We start from the raw sequence: 18975 nt of genomic DNA, 5'->3' as shown, positions 1-18975 counted from the left end.
AGTAGCTGGGACTACAGGCGCCCACCACCTCGCCCGGCTAATTTTTTGTATTTTTATAGAGACAGGGTTTCACCATGTTAGCCAGGATGGTCTCGATCTCCTGACCTCATGACCCGCCCATCTCAGCCTCCCAAAGTGCTGGGATTACAGGTGTGAGCCACCGCGCCCAGCCCACCTCAGGATTACTTTTAAGCAAATCCTCAGACACAGAAAATTTAATCTACAACTACTTCAGCTTGTGTCTCTAAAACATAAGACTCTATTTTTAGACATAACTTCGGTATTACTATCATACCTGAAGAAATAGTAATTTCTTAATAGTGCTAATATTAGTGCTCAGATTTCAATTTTCTTTCTTTCTTTCTTTCTTTTTTAGTGTTTTGAGATGGAGTCTCACTCTGTCACTCAGGCTAGAGTACAGTGGCGCCATCTCAGCTCACTGCAACCTCCGCCTCCCTGACTGAGGTGATCCTCCCACCTCAGCCTGCTAAGTGGCTGGGATTACAGGTGTGTGCCACTGCTCTAGGCTAATTTTTGTATTTTTTGTAGAGATGGGAGTCTCGCCATGTTGCCCAGGCTGGTCTCGAACTCTGGGGCTCAAGTGATTCTCCTGCCTCAGCCTCTCAAAGTGCTGGGATTACAGATGTGAACCACTGCACCTGGCCTTCAATTTTCTTAGTTTTTTTTTTTTTTTTTTTTTTTTTTTTGAGACGGAGTCTCGCTCAGTCGCCCAGGCTGGAGTGCAGTGGCGTGCTCTCGGCTCACTGCAAGCTCCGCCTCCCGGATTCATGCCATTCTCCTGCCTCAGCCTCCCAAGTAGGTGGGACTACAGGTGCCCACGCCCGGCTATTTTTTGCATTTTTAGTAGAGACGGGGTTTCACTGTGTTAGCCGGGATGGTCTCGATCTCCTGACCTTGTGATCTGCCCGCCTCGGCCTCCCAATGTGCTGAGATTACAAGTGTGAGCCACCGCGCCTCGTGATATTTTTTATGGATTCTTCAAATCAGAATCTGAACAACGTCCGAACATTGCAATTAGATAAAATGTTAATAATGAAATAATAATTACACTGATGCCCTAACGTATTTAACCATTTTTCTCATTTTTTGAACGTAGAAGTTTTTTCCAACTTTTATTTTTATTTTTTTTATTTTTTACTTTTTATTTTTTTTATTTTTTTTGAGGCGGAGTCTCGCTTTGTCGCCCGGACTGGAGTGCAGTGGCCGGATCTCAGCTCACTGCAAGCTCCGCCTCCCGGGTTTACGCCATTCTCCTGCCTCAGCCTCCCCAGTAGCTGGGACTACAGGCGCCCGCCACCTCGTCCGGCTAGTTTTTGTATTTTTAGTAGAGACAGGGTTTCACCGTGTTAGCCAGGATGGTCTCGATCTCCTGACCTCGTGATCCGCCCGTCTTGGCCTCCCAAAGTGCTGGGATTACAGGCTTGAGCCACCGCGCCCAGCCTTTCCAACTTTATTATAAATAATATGGTGGGGAATATTGGGGAGTATTTATCTGGAGGTCTAAAATGTGTTCATAGTTGCAGTGTGAGGTCATTGGGTTTGAGTGTAAGAATGTAAGGGTTCACATCACCATGTTGGAAAGGTATTTAATAAAGAGATATATGGTGAAAAGAAAAGAGCTGAAGAAAGGAGAGAGCCAAAGAATGTCTGGGCAGGAACTGAGGTGGACAGCGGAGAAAGGAAGACGTCTTCCTGGGCTGCTTCAGTGTGTGCCGACAGCAGGTTTTCTGTTCCAGAGTGGATGGCAGGCAGGAAGTGCTGGACAGATGAGATGGCGCGTGGAGCGGTGACCTGGGATCAGAGCAGGCCTGCCAAATGGAGCCAGGTGGCTGCCCAGCTTCCCTGGAGTGAGGGCTCAGACCCTCCTCCCTGAGATGTGCTAATGGGGCTGGGTAGAGAGGGTGCTGCCAGCACCTGAGATCTGCAGCCTTAGGAAATGGCTTTGGGCTTTCTGGAAGGAATGCGTGCTGTGTGGCTCTGACTCAGTCCTGGGACCTCTGCCGGGCAGTGGCGAGGCCACGTCCTGGAGGTCGCCATTTAGTCCTGGGTCATCTTTCATTTCCTGCTTGTGCCAAGGACTTCAAGGCCAGACTAGTCAGTTGTTCAATAATAACGTTACCATATTCAGCCAGAAACGTGGCCATGGTGGCGGGTGACAAGGGGATCTCTTAAGCAGTCAGCCGGGCACAGCGGCTCACACCTGTAATCTCAGCACTTTGGGAGGATCGCTTGAGCTCAGGCGTTCTAGACCAGGCCTGGCCAACATGGGGAAACCCCATCTCTACCCCAAAAAATGCAAAAAAAATTAGCCATGGGTGATAGCACGCCTGTGGTCCCAGCTACTCGGCCGGCTGAGGAGGGACAATTGCTTGAGCCTAGGGAGGTTGAGGCTGCAGTGAGCCGTGATCATGCCAGTGCACTCCAGCCTGGGCAACAGAGTGAGACCCTGTCTCAAAAAATAATAATAATAAATAAAAAGCCATCAGTCGAATTCCACACACAAAGTTGCCACTGTGGTCTGTGGCCATGCTGCCCTGAACATGCTGAATGTTCTCTCATCTCAGAGGCTGAGCAGGGCCTGGCCTGGTTAGTACTTGCTGGGAGAAAGTTCATGCTGTGTGAGCTGTGAGCTGACAGCTAGGTTTTCGTTTTCCTGGTTATACCACCTGTATATTCCTAATTTTCTACAATGAACGTAGATCATTTTTATCATTAGAAGGGGGGAAGTCAATGCCATTGTTTTAAAAATCAGCTCTTGAAATAGATTCACTTCTCCTTACCTTTCTGTGAAAGGGGGAAGATATCTTCCCTCTGAACAAAGTAGGCAATAGCACAAATTAAGCAGTTTGTTTCAGATTGCATGGGTGGGCTTGGCCTCTGCGTCCCAGCAGCTGTCCTGTTGCATGTATCCAGGTTTATGTGTAAGAACCCTCCTCCCAGGGAGCCTGCCTTGGGAGTGCATGTGGTCCAGATGACCCCCTCATCCATCACTAAGCTAGCTGTGCATCCTGGGGTCAGTCCCTTGCCACCAGAGTCACGTCATTGTGACGGAAGCTGATACCAGCTGATTGCAGGAGCTGAACTTTTTTCTTCTTCCCTTGACAGTAATTCCAAAGGAAATCCACTGCTCCCGTCATGGAAAAGTGTCAGGACCAAAGCCCACATCCCACTCACGGTCGGAAGTTGGAAGGGTGGAGTTTGTCTGCCCTGCTCAGTCAGTCATAGGCCCCCCACAGTATTTGCAAGGATATTGGGGTCCCCGTTTGTCCTCTGGTTGCATCTGCCACTATTGGTGCGAGGACCAGCCTGCTTTCCAGAAGCCCGATGCATGAGCCAGGGCGTTCCTCTGTGAGTATCCAGCAGGCAAGGGAACAAGGAGGTGGATGAGGCTGAGCTTCTACCGGAGGCCCGGCAGCCCCACCTCTTGTTTGTCACTAGCTTCTCTTCCTGGAGGAAGAGGCCAGGGTTGAAGCCCAGGTGCAATAAATCCAGCAGTTCTGAAGTGTGGAGAGGGCTGAGCCTTCCAGCTGGCTGCATCTGCCCCCCAAAATAAAGAGCAAGCGGAGGTAGCAAGCAGGGCCATTACGGGATCCCTGAGTTTCTGCCTGTGGTAATGCTCACTTATTTATTTTTTTTGGAACGAAGTTTTGCTGTTGTTGCCCAGGCTGGAGCGCAATGGTGCGATCTCGGCTCACTGCAACCTCTGCCTCAGGTTCAAGTGATTCTCATGCCTCAGCTTCCTGAGTAGCTGGGATTACAGGCGTGTGCCACCACACACGGCTAATTTTTTTTCTTTCTTTTTTTTTGAGACAGAGTCTTGCTGTGTCGCCCAGGCTGGAGTGCAGTGGTGTGATCTTGGCTTACTGCAAGCCCCGCCTCCCGGGTTCACGCCATTCTCCTGCCTCAGCCTCCCGAGTAGCTGGGACTTACAGCGCCCACCACCACGCCTGGCTAATTTTTTTTGTATTTTTTAGTAGAGATGGGGTTTCACGGTGTTAGCCAGGATGGTCTCGATCTTCTGAGGTCATGGTCCTTCGGCCTTGGCCTCCCAAAGTGCTGGGATTACAGGCGTGAGCCACCGCACCCAGCCTTGCGCTGCTAATTTTTGTGTATTTAGTAGAGATGGGATTTTACCATATTGACCAGGCTGGTCTTGAACTTCTGACCTCAGGTGATCCCCCGCCCCCCCCCCCCCGCCTCCCAAAGTGCTGAGATTACAGGCATGAGCCACCATGCCCGGACAACACTTGCTTATTTTTATTTCATTTTTTTCTTGATTTTAGTCAGGCCCATGTTCTGCTGCCCATGCTGGGGTGCGGTAGTACGATTACAGCTCACCGCAGCCTCCAAGTCCTGGCTCAAGAGGTCCTCTTGCCTCAGCCTCCCGAGTAGATGGGATCACAGGTGTGCACTACCGTGCTCGGCTGATCTTTATTTTTTTAGAGACAGGGTCTCACTTTGTTGCCCAGGCTGGTCTCGAACTCCTGGCCTCAAGCTATCCTCCTGCCTGAGCCTTCCAAAGTTCTGAGATTATGGCCAAGAGCCACTGCATCTGGCCTCTCTTATTTTATTTTATTTTATTTTTTTGAGGCGGAGTTTCACTCTTGTTGCCCAGGCTGGAGTGCAATGGCACGATCTCGGCTCACCACAACCTCCGCCTCCCAGGTTCAAGCAATTCTTCTGCCTCAGCCTCCCTAGTAGCTGGGATTATAGGCATGTGCCACCATGCCCAGTTAATTTTGTATTTTTAGTAGAGACGGGGTTTCTCCATGTTGGTCAGGCTGGTCTCGAACTCCCGACTTCAGGTGATCCAACCGCCTCAGCCTCCTAAAGTGCTGGGATTACAGGCGTGAGCCACTGTGCCCGGCCCTCTCTTACGTTTAAACAAAGGAAAGAAAGAAAGAAAAAGGTCATAGGTGAAAGCTTTGGTTGCTGTTGGTTTCTGTTGTATTTAGGCATTTTATTCAGACTGATTTGAGTAATTTGGCAAAGGCCCAGTAGCTGATACTTATAAATAACTATACTTGCTGTTTATCCTTTGGCCATCACTTGGGATTCTCGAGGCATTTAGAGACCTTGCCCTCTGGGACTGCTGCCCATAAAATAAATGAGGTTGAGGCGGGAAGAATCTTCCCTTGGGCGTGGTGAGGAACAGAAACTCCAAGATGAAGCTGGTCAGAGCTCTGCTCGGAAAGCCCCGGGTGCTGAGCCCAGCTGCCCCCATTTGCTGTCACTGGTTTTGTGGGTTTCCCAGTTGTAGCTGATGTCCTCCCGTTGCTTCCTTCTGCTCCAGTGGGTGGTGAGGGTGGAGGCAGGCACCTGCCCGCTGTCATTGCTGTTGTGACTGGGGATTAGCAGTGTTCTGACTCTGACTGCTCCCTCCTCACCTCCAGTCACAGCTGAGGACTCCGATGGGAACCTCCCTTCATGGGATCCTCAGGGCTGACAGCTGGGGGCTTCCCACTCAGCCAGGCTCGTGCGGCATCTGCTGCTGATGGAGGCTCTGTCCCTCCCTCTCTCCCTCCAGGGTCCTCCAGCATTCTCAGGATAACTTCTGACCTCAGCATTGGCTTGGCCGTGGACAGAGTCCCCTTGGACCCAGCCTCTGTTCTTGATGTGGGGACGTGACTCTGACAACAGCCAATTCCGTCACCCAAGGCGTTTGAGCTTTCACCACACACCCCTCCCACCCCCTTTCCTTTTCCTCCAGGCTTCCCAGCCCAGGTGCTGCTGTTGGGACTCTGCTTCCTTCCCCAGAGTCAGGGCGTTGTCTGTACACGAGGCCCATTCCCTGCCCAGCAGCCAAGCTTGAGGTCATCCTGTGGCACCCTGAAGGACGTGGAAGGGCCTGGCTGAGCCAAGGCGAAGCAGCACTCCCTTCCCGCCGAGCGTGCATTCAGCCTGCAGAAGGGAGTCCTTGCCTCTAACCCTAAACACAGAATTCCTTGAAAGCCAGTCATCCCAAGGCAGAGCAGGCCTATGTCCTTTCTGGCTTTCTCTTGCTCCTGGTCCCGTAGTCAAAATTTTCTCAGCAGCAATGAACTCAGAGGCCAATCAGTCATTTCTCTGGCAGAAACTGCGAGGCCCACGTAGCAGACGGGAGATGTTGCAACTGTGGGGTCTCTCCCTTGGAGCAGCAGTTAGAAATGTGTTGATCTGAGCCAACAGGGCCTTGTACAATCAATTCTCCCACCAAGAAACTGGCGGGGTGCCCCCTCCAGCAGAATGCCAGAGCCAGCGTCTCCTTAGAGTCCCTGAAGCGCCAGCCTCCTCACCACATGGCCACTGTCGGGGTTCTGCCAATTTGCAAGGTCCTCCAGACATTGTTTACACATGGGTATTGTCTGCGTTCAGGCTGCTGTGCATGTTCTTGAACCACATGCGTTTTGTTGGGGTCAGTCCATGAAAGTCTCCATGTGACTGGGCACGTTGATAGAGTGGAGCATGCCAGCAGTCCTGGGGTGCACACGTGTTTGTATGTACAAACGAAGGTCTATTTCAGGGCGGTAAACTTCACAACCACAGGAACAAAGCTGCTTTCTCCTCTGAACTTAAATGACTTAGAGAGAAAACATGCAATTTGTAAATTGCCTGGACATTCTCAGAGAGACAGCAGCTTGGCTCAGAGGATAATCTTTGTTTTGTAGCATTCTGTTCCTGGCAGATTATAGTATGATGTCCTTTTTAAAGGAGAAGGAGGAGGAGCAGAAGGAGGAGGCTAGGCTGACTGAAAAACTGGAAAACTTTTTATCTAGGGTGGCAATGTTAAGTACTTTCTAAAATGTTCTTTGCATGCATTTGGGCAGTTAAAAAGAAAAACAAACGTGAACTTACGTTTTCATTTCCTGGAATCCATGTTACTTATCTTTGGGATGTGGTCTAGAGAGAGCAAGCAAAGATGGTGGTCACAAAATGCACAGGACATAGGAGAATCCTACCCCAAACCCAGGCTCTCTGGGGATGACCGGGAGCTCAGGAACGGGGACAAAGTCCAGCCAACCTCCTATAAAATGACTTCTGAAGCACCTTCTTCTACCGGAGGCCCTACCACCATATGAAACATTGCAACAACTCATTTTGCAGAGACCTGGTATCTTGTAGGTCAGAGTGATCTACCAGGGCAGCGGTCCCCAAGGCAGGGCTCGTCTCCACACCAGCGCTGATTTTGAGAGCTCCTGTTAGGAGAAAGAAGCCCGAGGGGGTAGCATGAATGGGCACACGGTCACGGCCACAGCCACGTGGCTGGTCTGAGCACGGCTCCATCCCTGGAATCTGGGACACTTGCGGCTCACATGGTTTCTGAAGAATCCTCTATGGAACTCTTGTTTGGTATTTCCTTCCCAGAATGTCTTCATCCTGGGCCCCTTTCTGTTATTTTCCCGTCTTCTCAGGTGTCCTCTTTGTGTCTGAAAAACATAAGGCAGAGCAGAAACACCCTGTGTAACCAGATCTCGAGACGCTGGCCTCGTAGGGGTAATCCTGTCCGCCCCTTGCAGCTGGAGGAACCTGAGGCTAAGACACCCACTACTGGCCTCACTCCTCACCTTTCCATACCCCTGGCAAATATCCCACCTTCCCCTGTGGCCAAATGGAAAGGGCAGACTGCATTGTCCTACCATGTTTTTTTTGTTTGTTTGAGACGGAGTCTTGCCCTGTTGTCCAGGCTGGAGTGCAGTGGCTCGATCTCGGCTCACTGCAACCTCTGCCTCCCAGGTTCAAGCAATTTTCCTGCCTCAGCTTCCCGAGTAGCTGGGATTACAGGTGCATGCCACCATGCTTGGCTAATTTTTGTGTTTTTAGTAGAGACAGGGTTTCACCATATTGGCCAGGCTCGTCTTAAACTCCTGACCTTATTATCCACCCGCCTTTGCCTCCCAAAGTGCTGGGATTACAGGCGTGAGCCACTGCATCCAGCTACCTGCCGTGTGTTTTAAACGCTGTGAGGTGTGTTCATGCAACATGCAAGAAGAGCAGATGATTCTGATGCTCGCCTGGGTTCTTTTCCTTCTGACAGATCCGTGCATTGAGGGCTCGAAAAGCACATTTGTCTCCAGTGTTACAGATATGCTTCCCAACAGCCAGTGAAGCTGGGTAGTGACAGCCTCCCGCGGTGTCACGGAGACAAGTGTGCTGGCACGGAGGCCTCCCCTAACCTCAGTCCTCTGCCCCCAGCTCCCCGCCAGCCCAACAGCTCTCCTTCCTGCACAGCGGCCTCCTGAGCACCCTCTACCTGCATGTGCCTGACTGCCCAGTGCCCCTGCTCCAGTGGCTGTTCCAGGTGAGGAGCGCAGGCCTGCCACTAGGTGGCGGGAGCGCTGCAGTCTGGTGGCCTGGCAGGCCCACAGGCCGAGGGGTGGGCATTTCACTTCTTCTTGCCTTAGGTGCTGCTTGGCTGGGCTCAGGCTGGGAGGAGGGAGGAGAGCTGACTGGGCACCAATCCCCACCATAGTACTAAGAATGCCAAGGTCAGGGAGGTTCAGGGGGTTCGCCTGTGGTCTCCCAGAGTGGCGAGAGCACTGGGAGCCTCTGCTTCCCTCGAAGGTGTGTGTCTCTGGGTGCTGCCTGTGCCCTCAACGTGGCTTTCCTGAGAGGGACGTGGTGTACCTAGTGGACTTACTGTCTAACCTCTCAATGACTCGGTCCAAGTCCCTCAACAAGTGCTTCCTATGCGACAAAGCTAATTTCTTCACCAACGATCACAGGTCCCTTATCCCATAAGCAGCGGGAGGGCCGCTCAGGGCCCACAGCAGTCCTGCAGCGCCTGAAGGGTGGGGCCTCATGGATTTGGAGCCGAGGGTGCTTGGGTGTTTGAGCGTGTGCTTCCCGTGTACAGTCGTAGGTTGGCTGGGAAAGCCTGGAACAGCTGCCCTGGCTGTCCCATTATTTCTCTCTTGGTTGCTGCTGGAACGTTGTGCCATAGGGGACATAGGGGAACATACATTTTGCCCAGGACTTGACACCTTTGCACAGAGACAGGCAGTGAGAAGCCAGCAGGGATAACCCAGGAGCCAGCCACTGTGATCTGAATGCCAGGCACGAGGATGCCGTCCTGGCTTTGGCCCCACCCGGAATCATCCCTGTCTGGGGACAGGCGGGTCACAAGTTCCAGCTGGTCCCATTCCTGCCAGTTGGAGCCTGGACCCCAGCTGTAAATCAGAGCCATCATGTGGGGTGGATTATTCCAGGAATGGCTCGGCCTCGGCAGGCTGGCTGCAGTCCAGAGAGAGCCCTCCACCTCTCCCTTCCTCGTGCTCTGGGTCCTTCACTTCGCTCCTTCCTACCCCGGAGGAGGACGACATGCAGCTTCTGGGGCCCTGGTGTGTAGCTGCTAACCTTGCCAATGCCCAGTCCCCCACCCAAGGCCCAGAAGGAGCAGTGGGTGAGTAACGGGGAACAGTGGGGCCATTATTCCCCACGCTGGCCGCTGCAGCCCCTGCTCCTTGCACAGTGTATGACAGAACACACAATCGAGCATTGGGAGCCACAAAGGACCCATCTGAGACGGCGCCCACAGAGGGGCCCTGCGTGACCCTGACACGGCGTGGAGTGCCTTCCCGGGGGTGTGTCGGTTGCCTCCGGGTTCAGAGACCCCCATCCTGGGAGGCACAGGCGAGCCCTCCCCTGTTTCTTTCCCCGTCTCCATCATGCTCGGAGGGGGCTGGAGGGGAGAGGAATTCAGGACCCAGCCCTGAGGTCAGACAGATAGACAGACTTGGTGTGAGTTCTGGCCCTGCCACCTACTCTTGTGTTGCCATGGGTGGGTTTCTTAGCATCAGCTCTGTGCCTCAGAGCCAGGCCCGATGGGCCCATGTGGAGGGAAGTAGGACATCCCGTGAGCTGCCTTGTCCTTGTGCCCCTGCAGAGCTCTGCTCTGGGCCTGGGTGTCCTGCAAGGCACACTGTTAGTGCAGAGTTCCAGTTCACATTTTGCAAGAAGGAGAAACAAAATCTCCCATCCCCCATGGCTGAATCCAGATCCATGAAAGGGGTGTACTGGCTTTGGGGGGCCTTCTGGGCAGTGTCCTCAGGGGACTTAGAACCTCAAGCAGTTCCTGGGGGCTGTGGTGGTGGGAGGCAGAAAACCCATGGGGGCTCCTTCTGCAGGTGCGAGGGTGCTTCCTGAGGTCCCGGGGTGGGGGCGTGCTGGGCCCCAGGAGGAGCTGGACCCAGGGATGGGGAAGGGTTGGCATCCCAGGACTGGCCTCTGCTTTTATCTCCCCACAGGCTCCATGGCCAAGTAAGGCCAGACCCTGTTCCCAAATCTGGTTCCTCAGGAAGGAGAATCTGGTTAGGCTAAGAGGGGTTAAGTGGTCCCCCTGTCTAGTCAAAGGCAGCTAGGGAAGTGGGGTCCCAGGGCTGCCGGGGCCACGCCTGTACCTGGGGTCCCTACTGAGCCGGGGTGGGGTGAGGTAGGCAGACTGCTCCGACCCTGCTCCTTCGACATTCTTGGAAAGGACAGCCTGAGTTCTCTCAGGGACTCGGTCCCGTGCACTCCTCCCACGGGCTTTAGTAGGGTGTGCATGGGCACTGGCTGAACTGTGCCCTCGTGTGGGCCAGCCTTGCCGGGAGAGAGGACATCAGCAGGAGGTGTACACCCTCAATGAACGTATGTTCTTACTGGGAGAGACTCAAGCACTCAGCCAAGATAATGTAAGAGGTTATGGCAGGAGGACAAAGGCAGAGTTCTAGATGCCAAGCAGAGGATGTCCACACAGGCTTACTGGGGGGCGTGCTTGGGAACCACACCTGTGAGGGGGAGAGCATTAGGCCCTAGGCAGTCCCGCTGGGCTCTGGAGCCCGGTGATGCTTTAGAGTTGACCCAGTTGGGGTGAGGTCTCCAGCCTTGGCCAGTTATCAGACGCAGACACTGTGACCCCGGACTAGGTGCTCCCTCCACAGTCAAAGCTCAGAGAGGGCCCTGGGCTCAGGGCCCTGGCAGCAACAGTGCCCAGCCCCCGGGGGAACAAGAGCCTCAGTCCTGAAAGGAGATGTGCCCACAGTGCCCACAAGGCAGACTTTCCTGGGTACTGGGGAGGAACGATGTCGTGCACAGCGTGGCGGCCATGGTCAGGAGCTTGCTGAGTGCCCCTAGACCAGATGGCACCTGTGGGCTGCTGCTGTTCCATTGCTCATTCCCTTGTCAGCCTCTCTGCATGTTCCCAAACCCCAGCTTCTGAGCATCAGGCTCCAGGAACATTCAGATAAGGATCCCAGAAATGACCACCCCACCCTTGTTTGAGGACCTGTGTTTGGTACCTTGGAAGGACCTTCCAAGCTGGTGGTCTCATATGACAGTGAGTTAAGGCGCTGACCTGGAAATGATTCACGGATCTCAGAAAGGGCCCACCCTGTGGTTGTCCTGCCACCTGTGATCAGTGCAGGCTTTCTGTCCCTTACACTGGGCCCTGCCCTGGAGGGCCATGGCTGTGACCACAGGGAGCGAGGGGCAAGGGGACCAAGACCCCCATGCCGGGAGGTGGACGGAGTAGGAGGTTTCAAGTGACACAGACCTGAGGGTCCGGGCCTGGGTGCTGGCTTTGCTGCTCACGGGCTGTGTGACTCTGGGGAAGTTGTTTGATCTCTTTGAGCCTGGTTTTCCATCTTTCAATTGGCGACAGTGACAGTGTCCTCCTACTACACGGACTTATGAGCATTATGGGATTTATTTAATGTGAAGTCGTAGAAGTTGCTACTATTGCTTTTTAGGAATGACCCAGCTAACCAGTTTTTCTGTTTTTGTTTTTTGTTTTTTTTTCCACCTAGCTGCTGACTTGGCCTCCAAAAACGTCTTTGGGAGCCTTTGATCTTCTGTGGGATCTCAGTGTGGATGGAATCTTCCTTCAGTCTGGTCAGTACTGAGATGCAGGGTGGAGACTGGCACGCTGAGCTCCCAAGTCTGTGATACGTGACTCTTAGTGCCTGGAGCCCAGCTGTAGGGGAGATGCTGGTGGGACGTTGCATCACCAGGGTGTGGCGGCATCTAGGACCATCCTTGGCTCAGGCTCCAGCATTAGTAAAAAGCTGAACCAACAGGCTCCTCGGCACCTTGAACTGGCCTCAGATCTCAGTCCCTGTGGCCACGGTCAGGCTGACCTCACTGCTCTTGGGATCCCAGAGCAGTCCAGGACAGTGGGTTCAGACTGAGACAGTCTCTGGGTCTGAGGGGACAGCTTGCTCCCAAGTCCTTCCTGAAAGCGCTGGTTAGCTTGGGAGGGTTCCAGGAACATCCGCATCAAATCAAGGTGCTCCTTGGGTTGGAGTCACCGAAGGGAAGAGTCTGAAACTGTCTCCCTCGCTGACAGCCTTCCTTGGCTGATAGGACATCCACAGTGCCCCTGAGTTTGGTCTGGGTGGGAATGAGAGCCTCAAGCTGGTGCCTTGGTTGTGGCATTTAGGAGGTGTATTTAATTCCTCCTTATAATGCTTTCGGATGTTCAGAGTTCCACAGAAGGAATTAATTTGCCTCCTAGTGGCTGCGTCCTCCCTAGACTGTCATCATTTGGTACCTGAACCTAGACACTTTGGCACCAAAAAATATGTAACCAGTTGAAAGCTGCTTAGGCAGACAATGAGAGGGACTCCCAGGTGGTCAGACCCAGCCTCTGCCCCAGCTGTAGGCCGCTCACCCCAGAGCAAGAAAGCACATGGCCCGAGGGCTAAGGCTATAGACCCAGGATGTACCATGAACCCCCAACCCTTCGAGTTTCTGCTTTTGTGCCTCTTCTGCTTCAGGAGTTGGCTGAGCTGGGACCATCTGTCAAATTAGAGCATTCCAGACTCCTCCGCCCCTGCCCTCCATGGAGCCCTCTAACCGAGGTCTTCTGAATAGCACCAGTCTCGGCACCCTCTGCCTTTTCGTAACCTCTGCCCCCGTAGCCCCCGATGCCCTTTGGAGCCCCAGGGGCCGCCTCTGTGGCATGCCTGCCCTTTAGGGGAACAGAGGCCTCCCTTGTCCTGCTCCCTTGCAGTGGTATGTGTCTCCTTTTCTGAGGCTGAGGGGACGCCCCACTCTCCTTTGCTTCTTGCCACATTGTCTCTGTTGCGCTCCCAATAAGAGGGGTCAGAAACAAGCTCTTGAACCCCCTGTCGGCTCAGCTCTGGCTCTTCCAACTCCAGGGCATCTCCCGTGGACACTACCTGAGAGTCCAGTCTGAGATTCCGTTTCCCTGCCCAGGGGACCAGGGACTGGCCTAGAGATTCCATGCCTGGGATCAGGATCTCAACTGGTGTGGGGAAAGTGAGAGGCCCGGTCCATTAGAGAACTGAAGGCAGGGAATCGAGCAGATGGTTGCATACCCAGGTTCTTAGCACGTCATTCACAATAGCTAAGAGGCAGAAGCAATCCAAGTGTCCATCTGTGAATGGTTAAACAAAATGTGGTACATGCATACAGTGGAATATTATTTCGCCTTAAAAAGGAAGGAAATTCTTTGAATGTCCATAATGTATTATTTTTTAAAAAAAGAAGGAAATTCTGACACATGCTACAAGATGAATGAACGTTGAAAACATTATGCTGAGTGAAATAACATACAAAAGAACAAACATGTATATGAGGTACCCAGGGTAGTCAAATTCATAGAGACAGAAAGTGGAATGGTGATTACCGGGGGCTAGGGGAAGGAGAGAGTGGGAAGTTACTGTTTCATGGGTACAGAGTTTCAGTTTTGCTAGAAAAAAGAATTCTGGAGATGGATGATAGTGGTGATTGTACCATAGTGTGAATGTACTTGCTACCACTGAACTGTGCACTTAGAAATGGTTAAGATGGTAAATGTTATGTTACATGTATTTTACCACAACTTAAAACAAAAAGCTAGGTCAAGAGCAAAAGGGCCAGGTGCCCAGAGAGAATCTGCCAGAAGTCAGGACTAAAGATCAACTGCCATTTCAGGAAGCATTTTGTAAGGTTAAATCAGATCCAGGATTGATGCAGAAGGAAGTCATGCTCCTCAGGGTTTCACTAATAGCCTGGGGCTCTTGAGTGTCTGAGAGGATGGCAGGCCTCTGGGGCACAGAGCTCAAGGTAGACTGGGGCTGTCTCCCTTACGCCATATCTATGATTCGTGTGTGTGCGCGCACGTGCGTTTGTGTTCAAGTCGCTTCTCATACGTAAGCAGGAGATTTGTTCGTGTGTAAACTTCCATCCTTTCCTGGAGCTTGTGGTGACCAGAAGTTCTTCCCAGACTGTCTTAGGGAGAGTCTTACGCAATTGCCTTTATCCCCACCTGCTGTGTAAGGGAAGAGCTGAGGGGACCAGGACTTAAGAGTATTGACTGTTATGGGTGTGCTCCAGTGACTGAGGCTGAGGGCCCGAGTGGCCCAGGGCGCTCGTGTGTTGGGGTAGGGGTAACGGGGAATTGTATTCCTGGATAGGGAAGCAACACATGTACATGTCAGCTGTGCAGAGAGCTTGGTGCACTCAGAGAAGGGATGCTCTGGCACATTGCCGTGCCTCATTGCAGTGAGTGTTCATTCATTTATTCAGCGAAGACACATTGAGCGCCTCCTTCCTCAAGCACTTCGCTAGAGGGCAGAGAGAGGAGCAGGGATGAGTAACGCATGGGCCTCTTCTTAGGAGGCTGAGAGGTGATAGGGGATTAAATGAGCAGTGACCATCAGAGACAGAAAGGAGGCAATGGAAAGAGGAATTACTTGTAGGCAGGTGGGTTTGGGATGTGGGGAGGCAGGAACCAGGAAGTTCTTTGTAGAAGATGAGACAGTTGAGCCATCTGTGCCAGAAAGCAGGGATTGCAAACTCCGTTGCCTGTGGGGACTGAGTGAGCAAAGTCTGAGAGCTCCTGCCCGGTGTAAAAGGACTGTCTGCATCAGGTTTGGTGCAGGTAAACGCAGGTGTGGTATTCCCAAACCTCTTCATTTTCAAGAGAAGCCACATTTTAGTTAGGTTGTATTTTGACTATTTGATAACAAACACCAAGAGCAGTTTATTACCTCACATGACAAGGAATTCAGAGGCAGGTGATTTGGTGACACGTTCAGTAGATGTGCAGTCTCAGGACTCTGGATTCTGCGTATGCCTTCTCGCTACCTCCTCTCCGGGTTGCAGAATGGCTGCCATAGCTCCCAACACCATTGTGTTCTCAGGAGACAAGAGTGTTGAGGGCAGCAAAGGAAAGGATGGGACATACGAGGTCACTGCTTCTCATACTTTCCTCTCTTTATAAGAACAGTTTTTCCATTTTGTTTCATTAGAGCTGGGTCACGGACTTTAGAGGTCACTTGCCATGTTGTTTGTCCTTTGAACATCACGGCTGTATCTGAAGAATTTCCAGCCTCATGAATCCTGTCCCTTTAGGGTGGAATGCATGAGATTTACTCTTCCAGTCCTTTTTTTTTTTTTTTTTTTTTGAGACGGAGTCTCGCTCTGTTGCCCAGGCTGGAGTGCAGTGGCGCAATCTCGGCTTACTGCAACCTCTGCCTCCAGAGTTCAAGCGATTCTCTTGCCTCAGCCTCCTGAGTAGCTGGGACTACAGGCGCATGCCACCACGCCCGGCTAATTTTTGTATTTTTAGTAGAGATGAGGTTTCACCATTTTGGCCAGGATGGTCTCGATCTTCTGGCCTCGTGATCCACCAGCCCTGGCCTCCCAAAGTGCTGGAATTACAGGTGTGAGTCACTGCGCCCAGCCTAGGTTTATTTTTCTAGTGTCTTTTAAGATACCTGAATTTTTAGTTTTCAAATTTCCATTTAGTCCTTTTTTTTTTTTTTTTTTTTTTGAGACAGGATATTGCTCTGTCATTCAGGCTGGAGTGCAGTGGCACAATCATGGCTCACTGCAGCCTTAACTTCCTAGGCTGAAATGATCCTCCCACCTCAGCCTCCCAAGTGTCTGGGACTATAGGTGCACACCGCCATGCCCAGCCAATTTATTTTTATTTTTTATAGAGACGGGGTCTCCCTATGTTGCCCAATTGCCCAGGCTGCTCTCAAACTCCTGGGTTCCAGGAATTCTCCCATCTTGGCCTCCCAAAGTGCTGGGATTACAGGTGTGAGCCACCACACCTGGCCCTTTATTTCTTTTCATAGTTTCTGTTTCTCTCCTGGCGTTTCCTATTTGTTTATTGAGTATGAGCAAACCTTCTTTTAACACCTTGGACGTAGCCATAATAGCTGCTGTGAAAATCCTTGTCTAATTCTAACATCTGGGTCATCTAAGTCATTACGTGGAATGTTGCGTATGAAAGTGAATGCTTGTTTAGAATAAGTAGAGAAATCATCCCAAATACTTAGACCTTGGGAGGTTCAAGTCCCTTTCTGCTGAGCTCTGTAGGATTTTTTCTTATAGCAATGCTTGTTCATTGCAATCTGACTTCACTTCCCATCCTGGAGCACTCACGGAGGCACATGCCAGTGAGGGACCCCGGAACCTAAGCTTAATTAGCTTGATGGTTAACTGGCTTCTGGCATATAATAAACCTGTTTTCTGCTAAAGTAGCAAGCTCCTGTTTCTGTTGCCTGCGACTCAGAGCTCTGACTGCTCAAATAACCACCCTTAGGCCAGTCTCAGCAAAGGTGAGTGGAATGCCATTTTTCTTCCGCCGGGGTGGACCCGTTTTCCTTGAGCAGACACCAGAACAAAACCAGGGTTCCCTTACCAAGGAAGAAGGGAGGCGTGGCTCTTGGATAGGCACCATAGACTGCCACGGCCGGGTTATAGATGTTTTCTTTTTGTTGTTTTTTGTTTGTTTTGAGATGGAATTTCACTGTTACTGCCCAGGCTGGAGTGCAGTGGCATGATCTCGGCTCACTGCAGCCTCTGCCTCCTGAGTTCAAGCAATTCTCCTGCTTCAGCCTCCCAAGTAGCTGGGATTACAGGCACCCACCACCACGCCCAGCTAATTTTTTTTGTATTTTTAATAGAGACAGGTTTTTACCATGTTGGCCAGGCTGATCTCGAACTCCTGGCCTCAGGTGATCCACCACTTCAGCCTCCCAAAGTGCTGGGATTACAGATGTGAGCCACCACGCCCAGCCGGGATATAGATGTTTATGTGAGATGTCCTCTTGGTAACTAACTCAGTTAAAATAAGAAAAAAACCACTGCCAACCCATCTGCAGACTCCGTTCAATGACAGACCACTGTTCTGCAGCCTTTGGGCAGAATATCAGGGTGTGCAGGGTTGCACAGGAAGCAGGGAGCAGTGCGAACAAAGACAAGGAGGTAGAAGAGTGGAGCTTTCCTTCAAGGGAGCAGAGGAGGAGATAAGACTGGAGGTCTTGAAGGACAGTGGGTGCCATTGCAGGCACAGTGGAGCTTTATTTATATTTGGCAAGACCAGGATGGAATGGTTGGTTGTTTTAAAGATACAATTCACATACCGTACAACTCACCCTTCTAAAATGTAAGATTCCGTGGTTTTTAATACACAGTTGTTGAATCATCACCACTGTCTACTTCCAAAACATTTTCATCTCCCGAAAAAGAAACCTCTTAAAATGTGGTATATCCATAAAATGGAATACTGTTCAGCCATAAAAAAAATGGAGTGACATACGCTATAACATGCATGAACCTTGAAAGCACTGATAAGAAAAAAGGATACGAAAGGTCACGTAGTAGATGATTCCACTTACATGAAATGTCCCGAATAGGCAAATCCACAGAGACCAAAAGTAGATTAGTAGTTGCCAGGAGATAGGGTAAGAAGGAATGGGGAGTGACTGCTGATGCGTGAGAGGTCTCTTTTTTACCGGATAATGTGATTTGCAAATGTTTTCTCTCATTCTGTGGGTTTTCTTTGCAATCTCTTGATGATGTCCTTTGATGTACAAAATTGTAAAATTTTGATGAAGTCCAACGTATCTATTTTTTTCTTTTGTGGTGTCAAACTTAAAGACATCATTGTCTAATCTCAGGTCATGAAAATTTTCATCTATGGTTTCTTCTAAGAGTTTTATTGTTTTAGCTCATAAATTTAGGTATTTGATCTATTTTGAGTTCATTTTCATATGTGGTTTGAGATAGGAGTCTAGCTTGGTTCTTTCGTTTATGGATATCCTGTTGTCTCAGCACCATTTATTGAAAAGACTGCTCTTTCCTCATTGAATTCTGTTGGTGCCCTTGTTGAAAATCATTTGACCGTAAATGTAAGGGTTTATTTTGGAACTCTCAATTTTATTCCATTGGTTTATATGTCTACTCTTATGCTAGTACCATAAATTTTTTATTACTATAGCTTATAGTAAGTGTTAAAGTTGGGAAGTGTGAGTCCTCTAACTATACTTTTTAAAAAATTGTTGGCCAGGCACAGCGGCTCATGCCTGTAATCCCAGAACTTTGGGAGGCCAAGGCAGGTGGATCACGAGGTCGGGAGATCGAGACCATCCTGGCTAACACAGTGAAACCCTGTCTCTACTAAAAATCCAAAAAAAAAAAAAAAATTAGCCGGGCATAGTGGTGGGGCCTGTAGTCCCAGCTACTCGGGAGGCTGAGGCAGGAGAATGTCATGAACCCGGGAGGTGGAGCTTTCAGTGAATTGAGATTGTGCCACTGCCCTCCAGCCTGGGCGACAGAGCGAGACTCTGTCTAAAAAAAATAAATGAAAAATTGTTTTGGCTGTTTGGTGTCCCTTGCATTTCCATGTGAATTTTAGGACCAGCTTGTCAGTTTCTGCAACATTGAAAACTGGGATTTTAATAGTGATTGTCTTGGATCTACAGATAACTTTTGGGTACTGTTGCTATCTTAATAATAGTAAGTCTTCCTATCCATGAATATAGAATGTCTTTCCATTTATTTAGATCCTCTGTAATTTCTTTCAACACTGTGTTGTAATTTTCAGTGTACGTGTCTTACATTTCTTTGGTCAAATCTATTGCTAAGTATTTTATTCTTTTGGTGATAGTATAAGTAGAGGTATTTTCTTTTTTTTTTTTTTTTTTTTTTGAGACGGAGTCTCGCTCTGTCGCCCAGGCTGGAGTGCAGTGGCCGGAT

General features: G+C 50.7%; 1 protein-coding gene across 4 annotated transcripts in view; it reads left to right on the top strand.

Annotated features, from left to right (window-relative positions):
- Positions 1-18975, top strand: part of FAM178B (family with sequence similarity 178 member B) — a 117212-nt gene that overhangs the window by 28790 nt on the left and 69447 nt on the right. For 3 of the 4 annotated variants that reach the window (XM_033238907.1, XM_033238909.1, XM_033238908.1), the window contains exons 7-8: positions 8194-8299; positions 11784-11868. In XM_033238907.1, coding sequence (XP_033094798.1) covers positions 8194-8299; positions 11784-11868 — 191 coding nt within the window. Of the gene's footprint in view, positions 1-8193; positions 8300-9321; positions 9401-11783; positions 11869-18975 lie in introns of those variants that run through there. The other variant, XM_033238910.1, reaches the window with a different exon arrangement.

This window comes from Trachypithecus francoisi, unplaced genomic scaffold (assembly GCF_009764315.1).
Source record: "Trachypithecus francoisi isolate TF-2019V2 unplaced genomic scaffold, Tfra_2.0 Lachesis_group17, whole genome shotgun sequence".
Lineage (NCBI taxonomy): Eukaryota > Metazoa > Chordata > Mammalia > Primates > Cercopithecidae > Trachypithecus > Trachypithecus francoisi.
The sequence above is the reverse complement of the archived record's forward strand: the minus strand, read 5'-3'. Positions and strand labels throughout refer to the sequence as shown.